At 37.0% G+C, this 20,833-nt stretch overlaps 1 protein-coding gene across 1 annotated transcript in view; it reads left to right on the top strand.

The window, feature by feature from the left end:
• The window catches only part of ANGPT1 (angiopoietin 1), a 163,709-nt gene that overhangs the window by 73,439 nt on the left and 69,437 nt on the right, over positions 1-20,833 (top strand). Inside the window, exons 2-4 of the mRNA XM_049827939.1 lie at positions 2,559-2,714; positions 5,766-5,887; positions 14,670-14,902. Coding sequence (XP_049683896.1) covers positions 2,559-2,714; positions 5,766-5,887; positions 14,670-14,902 — 511 coding nt within the window. The remainder of the gene's footprint in view (positions 1-2,558; positions 2,715-5,765; positions 5,888-14,669; positions 14,903-20,833) is intronic.

Here is a 20,833-nt window from a genome sequence, read left to right as displayed (position 1 = left end):
GATACCATGGGGAGCGTGTTAGACTACAATAATTAAAAGTACAAGTTATCCAATATGTCTCACTCTATTCCTCTGTTGTTGCTAGTCAAAACCTGCTGTAGCTCCACACAGATGCAATTAGATCTTTCAAATGCAATCCTTTCTGTAATGTGAGTAAAATAACAGGCAAATAAAAAAATTAGAACTTATAAATGTCTTTTTGTATTTTTATATTTATATCCCTATCTGTGTTTCTTTTTATTCATCTGTGAAAATATCTAATTTCTGATGTATAACTCAGTGTAGCCACCATATTTTTGCCTGGGTTTTCCCAGACATCCATTACACACATGCACCACGTGGCCCGTATACAGCAAGGCAGTTTCAGAAAGCTTCAGACTAACAAATCAAGCACTGTATAGTCGCACACAGATATGCTACAGTCCTATCTGGAAACAAAAGAAATTGGATTTGAGGAAATATATGCGTTGGTACTCCATCACGGGCAGTACCACGACTTGAGAGCCCTGTGTTTCATTAGGAGGTGAAAGCTGTGGGAGAAATTTGAATTTCTTGTTCAGGTGTTCCAGTATCTGACCCAGAATGTGGAGAAACACAACCATCCAGTTTGTGGGGTTCTTTCACAGGGATTATTTGCAAGCAGAGGATAGTTCGGAAAAAAATAAAAAATTACTGGTTAGAAAACAAGAAGCAAAGAGTGGCTAAAAATACATTATATGATGTGAAAGAGATATACGGGCAAAATACTTCTGAACATAAAAGCATGGTGTAGAAATGGGATGGATCTGCAAATTCTCCCTTGAAGTAGCTTAATATCTATAACACTTACCTCACAGTAATAAACTGAAACAGAGCAGTAAACTTACACTGGGAGTGGAAAATGGTGTCATCCATTGCAGACGTTGTTTTGCAATACATAGTTTTCCTTGGCTTTTAAATCTCATTTTAATACTTATCAGAGTATTCAATAATAAATTTTCCCCACCACTTAAAACACTGCAGGTTTCCAGCCCACAGTCGTTGCCTGGCAATTCAAGCAAGCATTTTTGTTGTCTGAAACTGTAGGACATCCCCTTTGGTTTTGACCGTCATGGTTATGAAATGCTTCTCCAAACTGGAGTAAACAAATAAACAAACCACCACCAACTGTCTTATACAGAAAATATTTTACATTGTGACAGTGTTCTTTATCTGTAAAAATGTTCATAAAAAACAGTAGGAGGTGCAGATAAATGATCAAATTTGTAACAAATCTTTTGTGAGCTCAGCTAATGTGGCTCATCAGAACATCTAACAGTAGTTACCCCTAAGCACAGGTATGCTTACAGATAAGATGAAAGCAGACCTTCTTATTAATCACACTGTATATCTGACTTCTGCTCCTTTCTTCAGTCTTTAAATCAACTCCATCTGGTTCTTACTGTTTAGTTGTGCAGCTTACCTTTCACAATGAAATATGCTTACTGCTGCAGATGCAGGTCCAACATAATTAAAATTATTAGGTAAAACAGTGGTTGGTTCTGGAATCACCTAACCATAAAAAACATGATCAGCCACAATATGAAACTGAGGACCAAATTTTCACTGGGTGTAAATTGGCTGGACTCCAGCTGATTTCAGTAGAAGGTATTGAAAACAATGTTCTGGGCCACCTTTTTTTATGTTAATGCTTTATGGAGCACATCAAGCAAGATGCCAGGACAATGCTTCTATAAGTAAGAAACAATCTCATCATATTGTAGGCTAGTCCTCGGTTTCTCACCTGCTGTGGCAGGGTGAGGACCTAGGTAGCTAGAAGGGAATGATCCTGCCTGTGTTAACTAACCCAAACCAAAACAAAAAGTGCCACTCTCTCTGGGGTGCCCTGTTTATTTAGGGGGTGCTAATTCAGATTCAGTTCAACAGACTGCAAACAACATCAAGACGACAAAAGCAATGGAGCAAAGCAGCTTTCTATGATTTTTGGTCAACTCCTTTCCTTTACTGCCATGACAGTGTCTCCATTCCTTTACAATATTTTGGTCACAGCTAAACTAAGCTGCATTCATTGCCAAGTTTGTGAAAGTCTTTGTGGGTATCTAACCCAGTAAAAAAATCATATTGCTGAATGACTGTGAGATAGGAACAATCCAGGGGAGGTAGGATATGGTAGGATCTCTTCCAGGAAGGACTCACATGTAAGTTAAAATGTACAAGTAGAACCTGGCGTTTCCCTGTAGTGTGCTTTGTTCTTTTAGGGGTTCATTTCGGAGCTGCCATGACATCTCTACCACAAATGCTCACTGCAGCCTTGACACAGATGGAGGCAGGCAGGTCCTGCTCTAGCTCATGACAGCAGGCTGTGATACCTGGAAAAACATTGGGACTCTGTGTCTGGAAGGGGCAACCCAGATAGTCAGGTCCCTACCCCAACAGTCACAGGCTCAACTGAGACTTGGGCTCCCCCTGAAAATGTTGAAATTTTCCCTTTTTGTAAGAATGCCAGCTATGCACCCTTATGTCACCAGAATGCCTAAACAGGTAAAAATACCACAGCTACAACCTTTTCTCTTTTACAGCTTGAGAACTACATTGTGGAAAACATGAAATCGGAGATGGTGCAGCTGCAGCAGAATGCTGTGCAGAACCACACCGCCACCATGCTCGAGATAGGGACCAGCCTCCTCAGCCAGACAGCAGAGCAAACGAGAAAACTCACGGATGTTGAAACCCAGGTATGTTCCCAGAGTGGTTTTCTAAAAGCTGTTAATTGCAGAGAACTTTTTGCATCCTCTTTCTTTTCTAATGCATCACCACACAAAACATTTCAACACAGGGCTCCAAGAAACATACACACTCTGTTTCTTGGTACCAACAGCAGTGATGACTGACCCTTGTTATGTGTCTTTCTTTTGATTTCATTTGGTTAGTATGTTTAGCTGCGTGCATGTAAAGCAGGCAGGACTGTCCAGGAAACTAAATCAGCATTTGACTTCAAACAGACCAGCTACCAACTGTGAATGATACAAGTGTCAAGCTAAATAATGAGTTTTAGGCTAAAACAGAGCCTTTGATCTCCATTGTTGTTTGCCTCTTTACTATTACAAGAAAGTTTGTTTATTTTCTGTAATATGTTTCCAGCTATTTGAAACATAGCAAAAAGAGAAGGACAAGCATCAGCTTCTTTATAAAACACTGTGTATTTGTTATTACTGTAAAATTGTTTAACATCACATGAATTTAAAAAGCCATCTCCATATGATTCCTAGCACTGAAATCACTGTTGTGATTGAAGTGACAAGAGCATCACTGTCATAACACGGAGTACAATTTCATACTGGGCTTATTGCAAAGATACGCACTACTTTTTGCCTTTTGAATTCTTTTATCAGTTTAAGATGCCTATTTGTTTTCCTTATATTTTGCTGACTTCCTCCTGCTCTTCTAGCATGTGGTGTATTACCAGCTTCACTGCATTCACTGTTCATTTAGAACAGCGGAATTAAAGTATTGCATTTATTTAGTTTGTTCTAGTAGCATATGTACTTCTTGAAAGACCATATTTTCTGTTCTCATGTCCTCACTCATGTCTATGATACCATTACCAAGTTTTTATGTAATCACATTACAGTACACCGAGAAACAACAGTAATTATGAAAGACAGATACACTGTCTTACAAGGGTTCTTTGGACCTTTTTTCCTACATCTTGGTTAATAGGTCAACATTCACTTGTAAATGTTGTGATCTCAAATGACCACAGTTTCTAAAACATAGTATATTGACTTAAGAAAATGTTGGGGAAAATCTTTAATTCGGTATCAGCAGACTATCTAAATGGAAACATAAAAGGTGAAGACCTATGGACTGTAGTATTCTATGTTCAGTAAAGAAAAAGGAGGTGTAGGAACTCTTCTTGTATTCCAAAAGACCTACCTAGGTGTAAGTGTTGAGTACTCATTCATGGTTTACTCCTTTAAGCAGGTAAGGGTCAAAATGTACATTGCTTCTGTCTCACTTTGAGGAACCACTTTAAAGTAGAGGTATCACTGGTAACTGTGTGAAGGAGCAGATAACTTCCTCCTTCTACATCTATTGCTGAAGAATTTGAGTTGTTCAGGATATTAATGGGAGTGTTTCTTCCTTGTCACAGTACTTCCTCTGAATTTCAGCTCAGTGGTGGCTTTTCCCACCTCCCTTCTTTCAGCAGTATGAGAAAGTCCCTGTAGTCCCTGGTTATACTGTCAATCAGAAAAGAGTGGTGCAGGTGGCTCAAGAAAGTCAAAAGAGAGTTCTCTGGCAGTGATGAAAGTAGCCAGCTGCATGGCAGAGAGATGAAGGTCTGTAGGATACAAGGAGGGGAAAGGGAGGCCAGGATCCCATGCCTGTAATAAAAAGTACTCATACCAGGTTAAGGAGGAGTCTGAAGGACTGAAGATAGACCCTCCACCTCCTTAAAATCTTACTGAGCTCTCCCCCAATCCCTGATCCATCCAAAATCCCACTGATTCCCTTTAGGCTTTCTTGTCTACCTGAAGCTCTACTGATGTTTTGTAGGCTGCTCTACAGATGTATGCTCTTTGGAAATCTGTTGATGCTTTCCTGTCTTCTTACCCCTTGCCTACCTTTCTAATACACCTTCAATTTCTGCCATGTGCTTCTGAAACTGTGGTGATGCCTCCTGGAACTTCTGTATGTATCCATCTTGAAAAATATAACAGCTGCATACTGATAATTTCCAATTTTTTCAACCTCTGTAGCCTTAAAAAGGGCAACTCAAGTTGCTCTGTGAATGAAACAATTTCAAACAAAAATAAGGCACTGGACTGAGTTTGAGAGCCATTCTCTTTGGTTTATGTTCTGTAACAAATTCCTATCAGGCATGCATGAGAAAACGTTACCATGTAATCCTATGATGATACTGATAAATGTCCTTCCAAGAAAGGTCTGATAAGTTCCATTAAAGAGGCATCATTTTCAGCTCCAGAAGTGGTTGCATCTCAGCTGGTGTGTGCACACATATCTACAAAAAACACTCTTTCAGACTCTATGTAATGAACAACGACATCCCAACAAAATCCACTAACATTAATTAACATTATTGCTTTCATTCTTAAAAGCATTCTGTTATTTCCACTTTGGAACTATTTTTTGTTAGAATCTATTCTCTTTCATCTAGTTAAAAAGCTTCTTTCAGTCTGATGTACTTATTAAAATCTTGTGCTATTGATACAGACCACCACTAAAGTGAAAGACAACTTCATAAAGCAATGTTTAGGATCACAGCCTTCATCTTAAAAAACTGTGTAAGAGTGCAAATAGCGATAACATAAGCAGACACCAGACTTCTGCCAACACTGCAAAAAAAAAAGAGAACTCAGGGGACAGCTGAAGTAGGAGCTTTACTTACAAAACAGAGGATGCAACACTTTGGCTTCAGTCCAAGTACTCTTGCACTCTTCTGGTTTAAGCATGCTTTGTAGGAATGCATATTTGAGGCATGCCTCTTGTTCTTTCCACTGAAATGAAGCTTATTTGGCAGTCACCTTTCCTTTTTCTGCCGGCCTAGTATTATTCTACAGTAAACAGGGTGCCAGAATATCAGCTGGTACATATCAATGTAACTTGATTGAGTTCATTTGCACCAGCTGAGCAGCTGAGGTTAAAAAAGGGTTTAGAAACAATTTTTGACAAATCATCAGATCAGAATGAAATGGTTGTATTATGTTGCTATAACAACATAACCAGGACAATATAAACTTTAATGTTCTTAATTTATCCTTAAGGTGCTAAATCAAACATCCAGACTTGAAATTCAGCTACTGGAAAATTCACTGTCAACATACAAGCTAGAAAAACAGCTTCTACAACAGACACATGAAATCCTGAAAATTCATGAGAAAAACAGGTAAGAATGAGTAGTTGGTCTGTTACACTCTTTCTCTGTTCATCACAAAGTGGTCTATGCATACTTTGTTCTAAGCAACCGATGAAATGGAAAAAGCAAATACAGTAAGTGAAAAGTATAGGTAATATTTATGAAATGGCTAAAAGAGCTAGGGTGTTAGCTCCTGTAGGATAAATGTAAGTTGACTTTTACCACTTTTCGTGTGCACTGTAAGTTTACATCTCAGTTTGCTTCATGACAGCTTAATCATATGACCACAGTTCCTGCTACTGAAAAGCATAGGGATAACTTGTATGAGCACTTTCAAGTGGAAAAATATTAATAATAAATTATGAGATTATAAACTACCTTAAAGTGCATAAGAAACAGAAAATCTTCAGCAGTTTATCTTCTAATTTTAATGGATACAATGATCTAACATGTAGAAGGATCTCTTTCTCTCCCCTTGGACTCAGTTGTATATAGCACACTTGAAGCCATGCTCCATTTAAAGAATAAGTGAACAGTAAAGATTTGGGTTTTATGCTGAAATTGAAGAAAAATTGTTTATTAGCACGTAACTTTTTAAGCAGTGAAGTGACAGTCAAGAAGTTCCAGTGTTGTCCCTTTCTGTGCTACACAGAAGCTCCTCTCTCTGTGAGGGACTCAGTACCTGAAGTCACTGGATTTAGCAATCCAGTCTCTCAGAGAACATGTATGGTGGGTTGACCTTGTCCAGCTGCCAGATGCCCACCCAGGTGCTCTCTCGCTCCCCTCATCGACAGGGCAGAGGGAGAAAATATAAGGAAAGACTGTGGCTGAGATAAAGACAGGGAGATCACTTACCAGTTACTGTCATGGGCAAAAAAAGGCCTCATTTATTGCCAATTAATAACAGTGTAGGGTAGTGAGAAACATAAACAAAACAAAAAAGACTTCCCCCCCCCCCAGCTCCACTTCTCCCAGGCTCAACTTCACTCCTGACTCTTTTACCTCTCCCCCTCCCTGAGCAGTGCAGGGGGATGAGGAATGGGGGTTGTGGTGTTAGTTCACACCACTTTCCTTCTCCAGTGTGGTTCTTTCCCATGGGCTGCAGTCCTTCAGGGTAGGATTGCTCCAGCGTGGGCTCTCCATAGGCTACATCTTCCTTCTGGTCATCTCCACCTGCTCCAGCGTGGGGTTGTCCATGGGAAATACCTGCTCCACCATGGTCTCTCCCATGGGCTGCAGAGGAATCTCTGCTCTGGTGCCTCCTTCCCTCCTTCTTCTCTGTCCTTGGTGTCTACAGCATTGTTTCTCTCACTTTTTTCCCTTACTCCTCACACTGTCATGTGGTGGTTTTACCCTTTCTGAAATACGTTGTCACGGAGGCACCACCACCCTGGCTGACAGGCTCAGCCATGCCCTGCGGTGGGTCTGTTGAGGTCGGTTGGAACCGGCTGGAACCGGCTGTGTGCGGCACGGGGCGGCCCCGGCCTCTCCTCACAGAACCGGCCCCTGCAGCCCCCACTGCCCGTACCTGGGCATCTGCACTCGATGCAGTGGGTAAAGCCTTTTCCTTCTTGGCTGCCCTTCTAGAGACCTAAGGCTCATATTCCTGCCTCTGTAACAGCCAGGTTTAAGCAGGGAGGACAGAGAGTGCTTTTACTCTGCAGCTTCACTCTCAGCTCCCTTCTAGAAAGAGCAACTGTGAGGTAAGTCTGACTAGCCCTAAGGTTTCTATTTTCTCTATCTACATTTGACATTGGGATAAGGCAAACAGCTTTAAAAGTGAGGTAGTTACTGAAGCATCCTGCACAAGCTTTAGTGGACTGTTTAAACTGAGATCAGACAGTTTGCCAAAAAGGGCAGCATGACTCCGGTGCTGCTGGACAGGAATCGGCAGCTGAGGCAGGAAGAACTTGCCCAGGGTTATACATGAGGAAGACTAACACCACAATAGGCAAGGATCTATTGTGAAAAGAGGCAAAAAAACCAGATAATGATGAAAACTAGAAAATATTGTTACAGAGAAATGTGTTTGTTAAATGTGACCAGTTGCAAAGCTGGTCAAATAATATGCCATTATTGCTACTGGTTATGAAAACCAATTTAATGTATTTAATCTAGCAATTGTTTATAACCAGTAATTCCAGGAGATGTTATTCTGGAGAAGTTGGATTACACTGAAACTCTTGAACTCCACAGATTTCCCTTGACCAATTGGAAATATGAATGAATTAGTGTGGGATTAACATTGACTTCAGCCATCTCAAAATTAAGTTATTCACCTAAACTGTGTGTGGGGGCTCTCCCTCTAGTCCACGGAGAGAGTAGGCATGTGGAGGAGGCAGTTTGTTCTACATATTTTACAAACCTATTTCAATCTGGGATTAACCCAAGCATTAGTTAAGTATATAAATACTTGCATTTTTATCTGCTGCAATCTGGTTAGCAACAAAGTTTTATTGGCTGCTCAAGAGACTGATCCCTGTGTACTTAATAATCTCAATTTATTTATTTTTCTTAGCTATGTGTCAGGGTGTAAAACCTTCATGTCAGTAAACAAATAAGTTTTAATTAAGTTGACCTTTGACTTGGCTGACATTATGATGAAATGATCTGACATGACAAAAGGATCTGCCTTGTTTTTTCAAAATAAAAGGAGGGGTATGTTAAAAAGCACACTTTATACCCAATTGTTTCTCTCAGAAGTATAGTTGTATGTGGATAAATGAAAAAGCACATGGAGTTTTATCTTCTAATGAAGCAAGAACCTGGCATACACTGTCCAGGTTCTGCTACTCTTTCCTTGGGAGTGATAAAATTAGGGAGAGGGCAATGTTATGATTACACTAAAATATGGATCATCAGCTCCTGTATCATCATCTACTCCTAACAAAGAACTGCATAGTTGTGGCCTTGTAGGTCCTGATCCTGAAATCAATTATGTGTGTGTCAAGTTCACAGTGGGACAAATCTTGGTGATCTCAGCAGATACTATGTTTCTTGACATGCCAATGATTTTGGCTTGCTTATAAGTACTTTAAACAGTACTTATAGGTTACCATGAGGCTACATTCAGTACCTATTTGCAGTTAAAATGTCTTCATCCTTCTTCTTATGACTTTCAGATCAATAAAATAGAGAAAATTCCTTTTATCCATGTTGCCTATGTGGACTGAAAGCTTTTTTGGAAAGGGCCTTTCTTTTGCAGTAGGTGTACACCACAGTAGGAACCAGTGTAGGAACTATTACAATAGCAAAAATAATCAAAACAGATGGTGTACTGTGGGCAGATAATTTCTTTCTCTGTGCTAAAATTTCCTCTATGTAAAATAAAAATAATGACCTTAATCACTTTCAAAGAATTGTATTTTGGATGAACGTAATGCAAAATCTTATAGTAATAATAAGTGATGGTTGATGTACTACAGTAACTTGTATATTATCCTCAAATAAAATGAACACTGCATATCAACAGGGGACCAATGCATGTTCTTTAGACTAGAAATATATCTATTCTTGGCCTTTCTCTACTTCCTGCCTGTGCTGGGAAGACTGGCCAATTTTTTCTTTTTATCCCACTGAAGTGAAAGATGTTCCATGGCATAAGTAGAGTCACATTTGCCCCAGAATTATGTTTCTATAGAGTGCTCTCATGCCATAAATAATTTAGTTTTGTGGGTTCCCACCCACTATAATGTAAATGGTAGTTTCTTCCATTGCCATTTTTTCTCCCACAAGAGCTTTCTAAAAACTATTTTGATTTATCCTTGAAAGATTTCCTTGCTTAACTGCCTTTATGAGCCCCCTTTTTTTTCTCCAGAGTGTACCAGCTGCATTTAACTTATTGTGTGCCATTTATTTCAATATGCAAATGTGAAAATAACTTTTTATTTACTCAAATGAAATGAATGAGGAAAAATATAATGGAATTCTGGATCTTCCAGCAATACATAGTGGAAGTGAAATTTAAACATAAAATCCTACTTGAATTTGCAGAAAATCAAACTACATTAACACATTCAATACAAGAATTGTTGCATCCTATGAAAAGTGAGAACTCGAAACACAATATGTCTAATGAGTTTTATTTGCAGGTCTCGTACATACTAAAAAGATAAATCCAGATTTTTCATTTCACTTTTGTGATTTCAATGGAATTATCTTTTCACTGGTATAAAAAATAAGCTTACTGATGCTTAGGGACCAGTTACTTTACTGGCCTTAAGAAATATGGGGACATATTTTTGTATTTCCTTAAACTGATCAGACAATATCAGACCACCAAAGTATGAGTGGTCAGCAGCTAACAATATATGGGAAATTTCACTCACGTAAAACCAAGTACAAAGAAGCTGTCTCAATGAGAAAATGCCATTCTTGCACTCCAAAGTAAGCATTTAAATCCTCTACCTGTTTGTCTTCCCATACATACATAATACAAGAAAAACACATGTATACAGCCAAAGAATTTTTTGCTAGTGTGACGCTACTTGTCTTTATTTATTGAATAGCTCAACAAAGTAAATGTTTTTATCTGTATTTTTAATAAATCCAGATTCTTTTAAAGATTATTTTAATACAAAAGATGTCCATCTCTAAGATCTGGTCTATATCCTGTTCTCACGTGTCTAAACCGAGGCCTCTGAAAACAAAGATTAAAAAACCCTCTTAAACTGCTGTGGTCTGGAATGGATTAGTGAATAAACTACCTACCTTATAAGGCAGATTGTCTAAACCAGACTTTCCTTCCTCCCCAGAGAGCTACCAGAGTGCTTTCTATATGTTCTACTTCATCACCTTTCAAAATGACAACAGCTTTCACTGGAAGCCATTCTTTGACTTCTGTATGGGTCTTCTACCCTCTCCAGTGTTAGCAGAGGGCTTTTTCTGAATCAGCTGGACACTGCACAGTTGCACCAAGGCATCCCACTGGCTTATATCGTGACAAAGTTAACAAATAATTTGTCTGGTTGAAAATAGATTCCTAGCCTCGCCAAGATCCGTAGGTTAGATATTGAGACATGGTTAACCTTTAGGGAAATTAAGTTTGTCCATGTTTGGGTTGTGTGTGTTTGTTTTTAATTTAATTGACTTCTAGATAATGACTCCAAAGAGTCATTGTCCAACCGATAATACTGGTGTTTATCCATGTTAACAACAACATTTGTTTCTTCACAACTTCATTCTGTTCTCTAAATGCCTGATTTGTTTCCCCAGATTGAAGGCTACAATTATAAATCATACACACACATATGTGTATGTGTATGATTATATATATATGTATACATATGATGCTTCTAGTGAATGGTGATTTATTTTTATTATGAGTATTGTAGTTCCCATGACTGCTTCATCTGTCTGGGTCAGTAATGTTTTCAAACATATAGGAATTTCAAACATATAGGAAATGTATAGGAATTTCAAATGTATAGGAAATGTATACGGTAAACTTACTGTAAAAAAGCCAGTCAGTACATCATGCCCATAACATTTTACTGGAAAGCGTTATAAAAGAATGTTATATAATAATTCCAGTCAACCTTTACAGATTGTTGCACTAATTGGTATAGAAACAGCCTTCTTTTTGTTTTCTTTAATATTTTATGTCAGCAATATTTAATGAAAACTAGTACAAATACTGTCATTTTAACTCTGTCTTCACAACGCCTCTTCAAAAAATTGAGAAAATATCTTTACCAAGCACTCAGCAAAATTATTTCTTCATGGTACTTGTCTGTTAGAAATTGTCCGATGTCACAAGGGAAAAAGAGAGAACAGAGTGGTCTCACAACTGTTAAAAAAATTCTAAATATCTTTGTAATGGGTTTCAACCTGTTTCAAGATTTTTTGATGGGTTTCTAACAAATTTTTTTTTTTAATTTAAATGAGCTATAATAAATATGAATGTAACAATACAAATGAAAAATTCTGGCCTCGTTGGTGTCAAAGGCCTTAAGAGCAGCTTTTCTCATGCTGTTTAAGGATTTCTTCCTTTTGGAACAGGCCAGTGCAGAAATCCCCAGTCTATGTGAAGTTTTTGCTTTTGTTCATTTGGAGCTTTGACCAAAGGTTTCTCACTGCTTCTTAGTAAAACACAATGAATGTTTTGGATTTCTCCCAGGAATACAGGGAGTGGTCCTATCCTCAGAACTTTATTCTTATCTGTTATAGATTTATGGATATAGAAAGATCATTGCATAAATGCATATGCATTCCTTAAAATAGCTTAGTTTTGCAGTTTATAATAACAGGACTTTTAATCTACATAGAAAAACTGTAAAAGAACCACGTGATGTGACACCAATCTTTCCACCGCATGTTGTTGACACACCACTCATAAATATTAGGGTGTATTATTACTAAAGCTGTAAAACATATGCTTGCTGTCTGTCTCTGTAGGCACCAAACTGGGAAGCTCTAAACATTGTCAGCTTCTTCCTTCTTTCTTGACATGGCCAGTGTTGCTACAAATAAGACTGTCATCACCATGGGTTCATTTGCTATGGTTTTAGGAGGGCTACAGTGGGAAACAAATAATGCAATGCAGAAATTGTGGCTGTCAAAGGCTCTTTCTTTTACATGAAATCATTGAGATATGGAAATCATTTTGATGTGGACGTACAGATAGGATGTTGTGGAATTAGGGAAATGACATGTACTGTACTTGGATATCAACAAAGATAAAGGGAACTTTTTTTTTCTCTACTTACCATTTAACTATAAAGCAATATTCTAGCTTCAAGAACGGCATCTTGTCTTACATTGGCAATACACAACATTTTCGATGGACTGTAAGATGTCAGACTGGGATGTAGCCACACCTAGCACCCATTCGATCACAGACTGTGCCCAGGGCCCACCTTTCTCCTATCCAAAGTGCATTGATATAAGTTATAGTCTATCAGAACAGTTAAAATTTAGAATCAAAATGTGCATTTCAATAATTTCTGTGAAAATACAGACGGAACAGATAAAATTCACATAGATTTTTTTATTATTATTTTTTTGAATAGTATTTTATGACCAAAACCAGTTCCATCAGAACATTTTCAACCACTTCTGCCTAACAAAACTAATTAGTCTGATCTTCTGCATAACAAAGCTCAAAGACTACCACATAAATATTTGCAAAAAAATCCATGTGAGTCTAGAGTATAAGGGCATTGTATTTAATGTTAGAGATCAAGTGATGAAAAAAATCAGCTATAGGTCTGATAAGGTGTTAAAATAATTTATTGTCGTTGGCTTCAAAATCCGTACTTTGTTTCAGATTGAAACTTCCTATCATCCGATTTCAGTCCACTGAATCTTGTTATGCTTTTGTTACTAATTAATGAGCCTTTTAGAATGACACATCATGTTCCCCTTGGTGTTTGGGACCCCATGAAAAAGTGTGTTCCCTTCCCACCTTTTCTCCCCTTCCCCCCCCCCCCACCCCCCTTACCCACATACTTCTAGTTTTCACAGAACTAGATATGTTGATGGTACAAAGTATATTTTCTTCAGTATCTTTGTAAGTCCCACATTTATAACATTTCAGAAAAAGAGATTTGCTGTTTGGTTTCTTTTATTTAAAAAAAAAAAAAAAAAGAAAGTTTTATATTACTCTAGCTTGTACAGCAAATCCAGGGACTGAATTTAATCTTTGCATTGTTATCATTTGTAACAGCTCATATTAAGGCTCCGTGATATCTAGTGGAAACAACTCCATATGGATTTTATTACATTCTTCAGTTAGGTTAAATGACCTGAAATTATGCAGGCATTTTGCCACTGATCTATTATCCAGAAGTAAAAACAAAGGTGGGGGGAGAGTGCAAATAAATAAAACCTAAGACTGACTTGAACAGGAAGCAGTTTGTTGGCAAGTGTGTAATGCCCTGTTGGTTTACAGGCATAAGAAACACCTCTTTTGGCATATACAGTAGAATTACTGAATAGAAAGTATCAGAGGGATTGAATTAATTTCTTTATCTAATATTAATAAATTATTTCTGCTAAACTCCCACCCCAGCATCAAAGCACTGGCCTGAAAAAAACTTCTTGTTCACTGTTGACAGATACTAGCTGTCCTTTATGTCTACAGCTCCTCTATTCTTCCAGATATAATCTGATATGCCTTTTGTCTTTGTAAATTGTACACTTCTGACTCAGGACAGAGAGGGGTACTAGAAAAAGAATGTTAATGAAACGACAGTGTTTCCATACATGTGTAAAATTATTTATGAAAATTGATGTAAGCAGGCTGCATAGTATGATGTCCAACAGTTTTCTGTATGAGGAGATTTTTGTGGAACAAGAAAAGGCCAGGGGGGATATCCATATGTGGACTCAAGGAAAACAAGGGAATCCTACCTTAAAATGAAAATTTCTGATTTATCTTTTGGGGTAACAGTATTATTCTTAATGTGAAAACAGATACCACTAATCTGGTGCACAATTCCTTTCCCAGCTTTCCCTTTTCAGTGCCCTGCTCTTCTCCCTCCTTTGCCTAACTTAGGCTTTTCTGACTGCACTTCTATACACAAATCTGTTACTGGCCCTATGCTTGTGCACTTGGATGGTTGTAACAATTAGATATGCAGTTCTGTCTACTTTAAGCACTACAGCATGCAAACATCACAAAATGGAACCTTAGAGATTAGTTATATTTGGCTACTTGATAATCAGTGGGCTGAATTAGTAGATGTGATATTTTTAGAATAAATCATTTATGTACTGAACACTATGGTGAAAAATAAAATAGTTCTGTTTTCTGTATTAATAAATATGTTGGAATGAAGTAGTATCTACTAACTGTTTTATTTAATTTTAGTTTACTTGAGCACAGAATTTTAGAAATGGAAGAAAGGCATAAAGAGGAGCTGGACACTCTGAAGGAGGAAAAAGAGAACCTACAAAGCTTGGTCACACGACAAAGCTACATAATCCAGGAACTAGAGAAGCAGTTAAACAAGGCAACAAGCAATAACAGTGTCCTGCAGAAACAGCAGCTTGAACTGATGGATACAGTTCACACTCTGATCACCCTCTGTTCCAAGGAAGGAGGTAAGAAAGCAGCATTATAAAACATTAGAAGTACTAGGAAATTTATTCTGAAGTAAGTCCTGAATTTGTGGAAAGGCAGAACTTAATGAGCTTATTCCAAGAAAGAAAAAGACATTATAATTGAGGACAAAAGAGCTGATGAGAACCCACAAATCAAATAAGGTTCAGACAGTGCTGAGGCCAATCCTTGTACTAACAGCCATATTCGATTTTCTGAATTCAATATCCTTGAGTTGTTATACCTTGACCGTAGCTGATGTAGGCCGTAATTCCATTGACTTCATGTTAGCAATACTGATTTGTTCCTCTGAGCATGTCTTCTTCTGCTGGGAGTAATCCAACCAGCTGTGGATGTTAACTTTATAGAAGCCTATATCTAATTTAGTCTAGACTTCCTTTACAATCATTGGAGAGAACAGCGTACTAAACAAAGGAAAGTAACCCAGAACTTTATACATATATATGGGTTATAACATTGATGAACTTGGATGTAGGCACTTATGGTGCTGTAGACAACCAAAAGAAGAATCTCTTCTCTTGAATAAGATTTTTTTTATTATAATAATAATAATTCCTTCTGCCTTGCTGGATTTTGTTTATTTCTGGTTTCATTAGAGATACTACAAGCACAAAAGGTGGAAATAACATCCTTTGAAAGAAGGGGTTGACAAAGACTCTAGCACAATTCTCAAGTCTGTCTGCCTTAGTAAACAGATTTCTTACAGAGACTGAGTAAGAAATTCAGGTAGAATTTCAATTTTCAAATGTTACAGACACTGCAGAATGTCTCTGGAAAGAAATTCCTTTTATGAGAACTAAAGGGAGATGGGTGAATGGAGACTACTTTAAAGGACAGAAATGGGACATTGGAAAGAACAAATCAGTAACTACAAAAACCAAGGCAAAGTCATACAGAAGAGAGGGAAGAAGAAATGTAAGGGAGAATATAAGAGAAAAGGCATGTGCTAAGAAAAACAGCTAAAAGTTTAACAGCTGTGCCTGGTATAGCATGCAGAAGGTTAAAAATACTGGGAGAAAGAAAGTTGAGGAAATAAAAAAATATCCATCTGGGAAGAAGCCATTAAAACTCTTCTGAGAAAGGGTACAGGGTAAACTTAGAGGCAAACTGTACCTGTGCGAGTTGTGCTAGTCATTCAGTGAGTGTGGAAAGAGGTCTATGTGAGGTTAAGTACCAGCAGTCAGAAGAGCCCAGCATATTTGCTCATTGCAATTCTAGAGCTCTAAGTGCCTAATTTATCTAGAAAACAAAAAGCAAAAAAACAAAACAAAAACCCCAAGCAACAACCCTGTACCCCCAGTAAAAACCTCGTCACCTGTATCATTATTCAATACTCTGTTTAAGAGGCAGAAGACATACTAGGTTGTTCAAACTATTCAGCTCAAGGCAGTGTGAGTTTGCTCTCTACTATATATTCCCATGCAACTTGTGTGGCTTAAATCTAAACTGCTCCAGTGACAAGGATTAGATCTCTTCCTTTGGAAGTGTTGCATGCTTGGGCCTGTGTTGATAGACTTTTTTTTAAAAAAACCTTTTTTTCCCTCTCATGTTCATTCTAAATGTTCCCTTCTGCTTACTCTGTTATATAGTTCCCCAGCATTTTGAATTAAATAACATCCGTCATAGTAGGCTGTTCTCATATCAGTAGAGAAACATTGTGATGCAATGCAAATCCTTTATTATGTTTTCTGGTCTTTTGGCAAAGAAACCTGGCAAAGCTGTGTTCAGAGTGTTCTAATAGAGCTCCGGAGTACTTTAAAATTAATATCAAAATGAAAGATATATTATTCTCATATAGAGATATACTGCAAGTTCTTTTTAAGGTTAGAAAGATTTTCTAACAATTTTGAATTTGAGTCAAAGAAAAAAAGAAAAACAAACCCACAAACTAACCAACATTTTTCCTAAACATAGTTTCCTCAGCTGCTTCTTATAAAAACTTTGAGTAAGGATTACAGAAGTGGATGTTTCAAATTGGGCTCCTGGGTACAAATTCAGGTGCCTGAAAACGTGAATTTTCAGCAGTTCCTTTACTTCTGAGGAACTGTGGAAATGAAAGATGCCCAGCACAGAGAAATGCATAAATATAGTTTTCATAGCCTAACTCAAACCCTTGATTTTGAACTTCATTACCTTTTGTGTATTAACATGTTCAGAATTTTCCTTGGATACCTTTTTTTATTTAAAAAGAATAATTTAAAGAGAAATAATTGCAGAAATATTTCCACTTGCTGTCTGTTTAAATCTAGCTGACCAACATTTTTGGTAAGTACATTCACAGCGGAAAAAGGAGCCAGACAGTTTAAGTTAAAATAATAATATTATCCTGGAGCACAAGACCACTCTAATGAAGGCTGAATACTAAAGCATTTGGTTGTACCAAAAATTAATACCAGCTTCAGTCTGTGCAAATATATGTTGAAGATGGAAAAGTATGCATGCTGGGAAGTACCACTGGAGCTACTCTAAATTCACACAAAAATATGAAGTTTAGATAGTCTTACACAAGTATTTCTGTGCACTAATGCTCAAAACATAAAATATACTGTGAGAACTGGTGTTTATTGGGAGATAGAGAATAACAAAATGTGATACATAAATCAGTGACACTCCTTCTGTCTTATACTTTGGTAAATCTCAGTCATCTAATTTCATAAGGGATATAACAGAAATGGAAATGGTCCAGGAAAGAATAGGACAATGGAAATAATTAGAGACATGGAACGATTTCCATATGAGGAGAGAGAGCCGTAACATACAGAACTATTAGATGGGAAAGAAGGTATGTGGTATGCTGTTATGGAAGTATACAGAATAATAACTAATGGTAGGGAGAAAAGGAACAGCCAGTAAAATTGTGAGATGTTTTCTGTTGATAAAAGAGAGTATTTGATTAAGTTAAGTAAAGGTTGCTAGATATCATTGAGATTGATAATGATTTTTGAATTTTGAATTTGAAATTATTTTTATTTTGAATAGCAGAGGATGGGTCCCCTTAAAAACTTCAGGCTTTCAACTAGGGACACTCATCATTGAAAGGAAGCACAGCCTAAGCAAGGCATCAAATCTAGAAGGACAGATTGTCAAAGATGAGTAACCTCCTAAGGATGAACACAGAATTGAGAGGAATTGCAAAATATGTCTAAATCCTGTGGTTATTTTGAGAAAAGCTTTAAGTACCTTTGTTGGTTTTTCAACCATAAATTAAAAATGTAAGTCCATATATTTTATATTATATGTATGAATATATATTTTAAAAACTATTATCTGTATCAAGAAACCTAAAAATCTGCCCTAGGATACGTCACAGACAGGAAAATTATCTTCTTCCTTGAATAAGTCATACTATTCAGGATTTTCCAATTTGTGAAACTGAAATTAGTATTTTATAACTATTTTTTATAAAATAATAATAATACAGCTAAACAACTTCATTTGAAACCAAGCAGGTGATAACCATTGCTTTTTGATTACAAAACATGAGATAAATTTCCTCCAGTAATGCCATAATCATATCAGAAAATTTATTTTTAGGTTAATTTAAATAAGTTGGGAAACTTTCAGAAGTTTGCCTGCTAGGCTGAACAGAAACTGCTTTTGTTTGGTTTTACACTCTGAGAAGCTTAGCTGACATAGTCCCTAGTACTAGATGATAACCCTAAAAAATCTGCTTTGTACTTCTACCCTGGCTAGACACACTTTAGGAGGATTTCTGAAAGATATAAAGGCAAATGAGGAAGAGAGAAAAAAGTAAAAGCCACACAAAGGATAAATCTTTAAAATATAGATGGACCTAAATACAAAATCCAGATCCCACTTTCAGTGTCAGTTTTGGTACAGACCAGTTTTGGGATGGGGACCACCTGTAAAACTTGGAATTGTTTGTGAGTTTGGCTTCCAAAATACCACCCACCTCTGTCCCAGTGTGAGTGATTCCAGGATTTCAGTTGCATGTAATCCTTAAAATAGACTCTCTAATAGGCCACAAAGCCTACAGAGAGTCAAATATACCCAGGATACCATGGGAAGTCACATGTCTCCATTTTGGCCTGTGTCTATGGCTAAATAGATTTGTCACTTTGTCTAAGTATTTTTTAGGCAGGGGCAACAACATGGGCAGCAGCTGCCAATAAATTTCTATGACAGAATTTCTAAAAAAAGCAGCACTTTCAGACACTAGTCTTCTAAATGAAATGATTGTTCAGTACAGTGAAAATTTAAAGTAACTTTTCATGATTAAGTAATCTCCAAATTCAAATATAGATAAATGCTTGAAACTTTTACTTTTCCCCAACAAAAGATGGAGAAATAGAAACATTGAGGTGAAGACTTAATTAATCACCATAGAGATATTGCATGACTATGTCCAAGACTCTAGAAGTCCTTCACCTGGAGCAGGTAAGAGTTGGATAGGGATCACATTGTTCTTTGCAGAGGTCTTCAAAGATTTTGTGATTATTGTTTTCCTTAAAGTGTTCATTCCTCATACTACTTCGAGTATTATTTGTCTGAGGATGGATAAAGCATTTTGGCACGTAGCTGTCACTGACGAACAATAAATCTGTAACACAGTAAATAGTTTAAATGACAGACTGTCTAAGCTTCCACATCAGAAAAATTACTTATGAAAAGATATGCAGTGCTAAGTAGAGAGTCACGCAAATATTACTCAAAAAACCCCCACCCCAAACCCAACCCAAAACCAAGACAAAACAAGGAATACACTACAAATAATGTTAAGCAATAGATAATATCACCATCAAAGAAGTGTATATAAGTTCGAACCATGTAATTCAGAAATTGTATTGGTCCAGTGGGAAATTATGTTTAAAGCCAAACACCACAGAACATGTCCAGTCAAAAGTCACATATATTTTTAAATACATTGTCTTTTTATTCCAGTATAAGAAAATAGATCTAGACTGTCTATTGTGCTAACATTAATTTGCATAACTTAGGATAGCTGCCCAAGTACTCCTACCCACAGGATAAGGGAATGTAAAAATTCAATGGGAAAGTATATTTAACCATAAACTTATTTTCTTTTTCCTGTTTTTTATGTTGTCTGTCAGACTGCATAATAATATACCTTGTTAAAATGTTTGGTCTAAACTTAGATACTACAGAGAACTAATGGAACAGTAGAGAAAGTTTTGTCATGGATCTGGTTTTGTGACCTCCTAGTAGGAGACAAATGAAGCATTAGCCTCCTCTTGAATGCTGACAAGAAGCTAAGCTTAATTCTCAAAATAATACACATATATGCTAGGAATTTACCTCCCCAGAAGTCCCTATTGAGTTCATGAAGTAAATAACATGGTTAGTGGGTCTGGCATTTCTGAAAAGGTACCAATCTCCTGGTTTACGGGTAGTTTTCATGTTTTAGAAAATTATGCAGGAAAAGTATGTATGTCCAAAAATTTATTTGAATGAAATTTATGCTTTAAAAAGGCATAGCAATTAATTTATTCAAAATATTAAACAGTAAGTAGTCCATTCCTCTTCTTAAACCACAGTTTTTATGATGTTAACATTTATGCTGAAGTGAGGAGAGTGAGAATAGAATGAGAACTTCAAAGAAATGACCCGAAGGTTACAGGCACAGGGGAAACTCCATTGACATAATCAGAATTACCTCAGCAGTGATGCTGGTCTACTTCATTAGAAAGACTTCAAAGACACCTTATATAATACAAGCTAGTATTTTAAAAAAAACAACCAAAACCCCCACAACCAAAAAAACCCACGCAAAAACCCCAACCCCCAAAACCTTCCACTGGAAATCCCAGGATAGAATAACAGATTCAGGTGTTCTGAAATGTAATTTTAGTGTTTGGACTGTGTTCAGCAAGACAAATTTTCTATATTATATTGATTCAGCCATGTATTGGAATACAATAACATGGATATTT

This window comes from Accipiter gentilis, chromosome 2, assembly GCF_929443795.1.
Source record: "Accipiter gentilis chromosome 2, bAccGen1.1, whole genome shotgun sequence".
NCBI classification, from domain to species: domain Eukaryota; kingdom Metazoa; phylum Chordata; class Aves; order Accipitriformes; family Accipitridae; genus Astur; species Astur gentilis.
The sequence above is the reverse complement of the archived record's forward strand: the minus strand, read 5'-3'. Positions and strand labels throughout refer to the sequence as shown.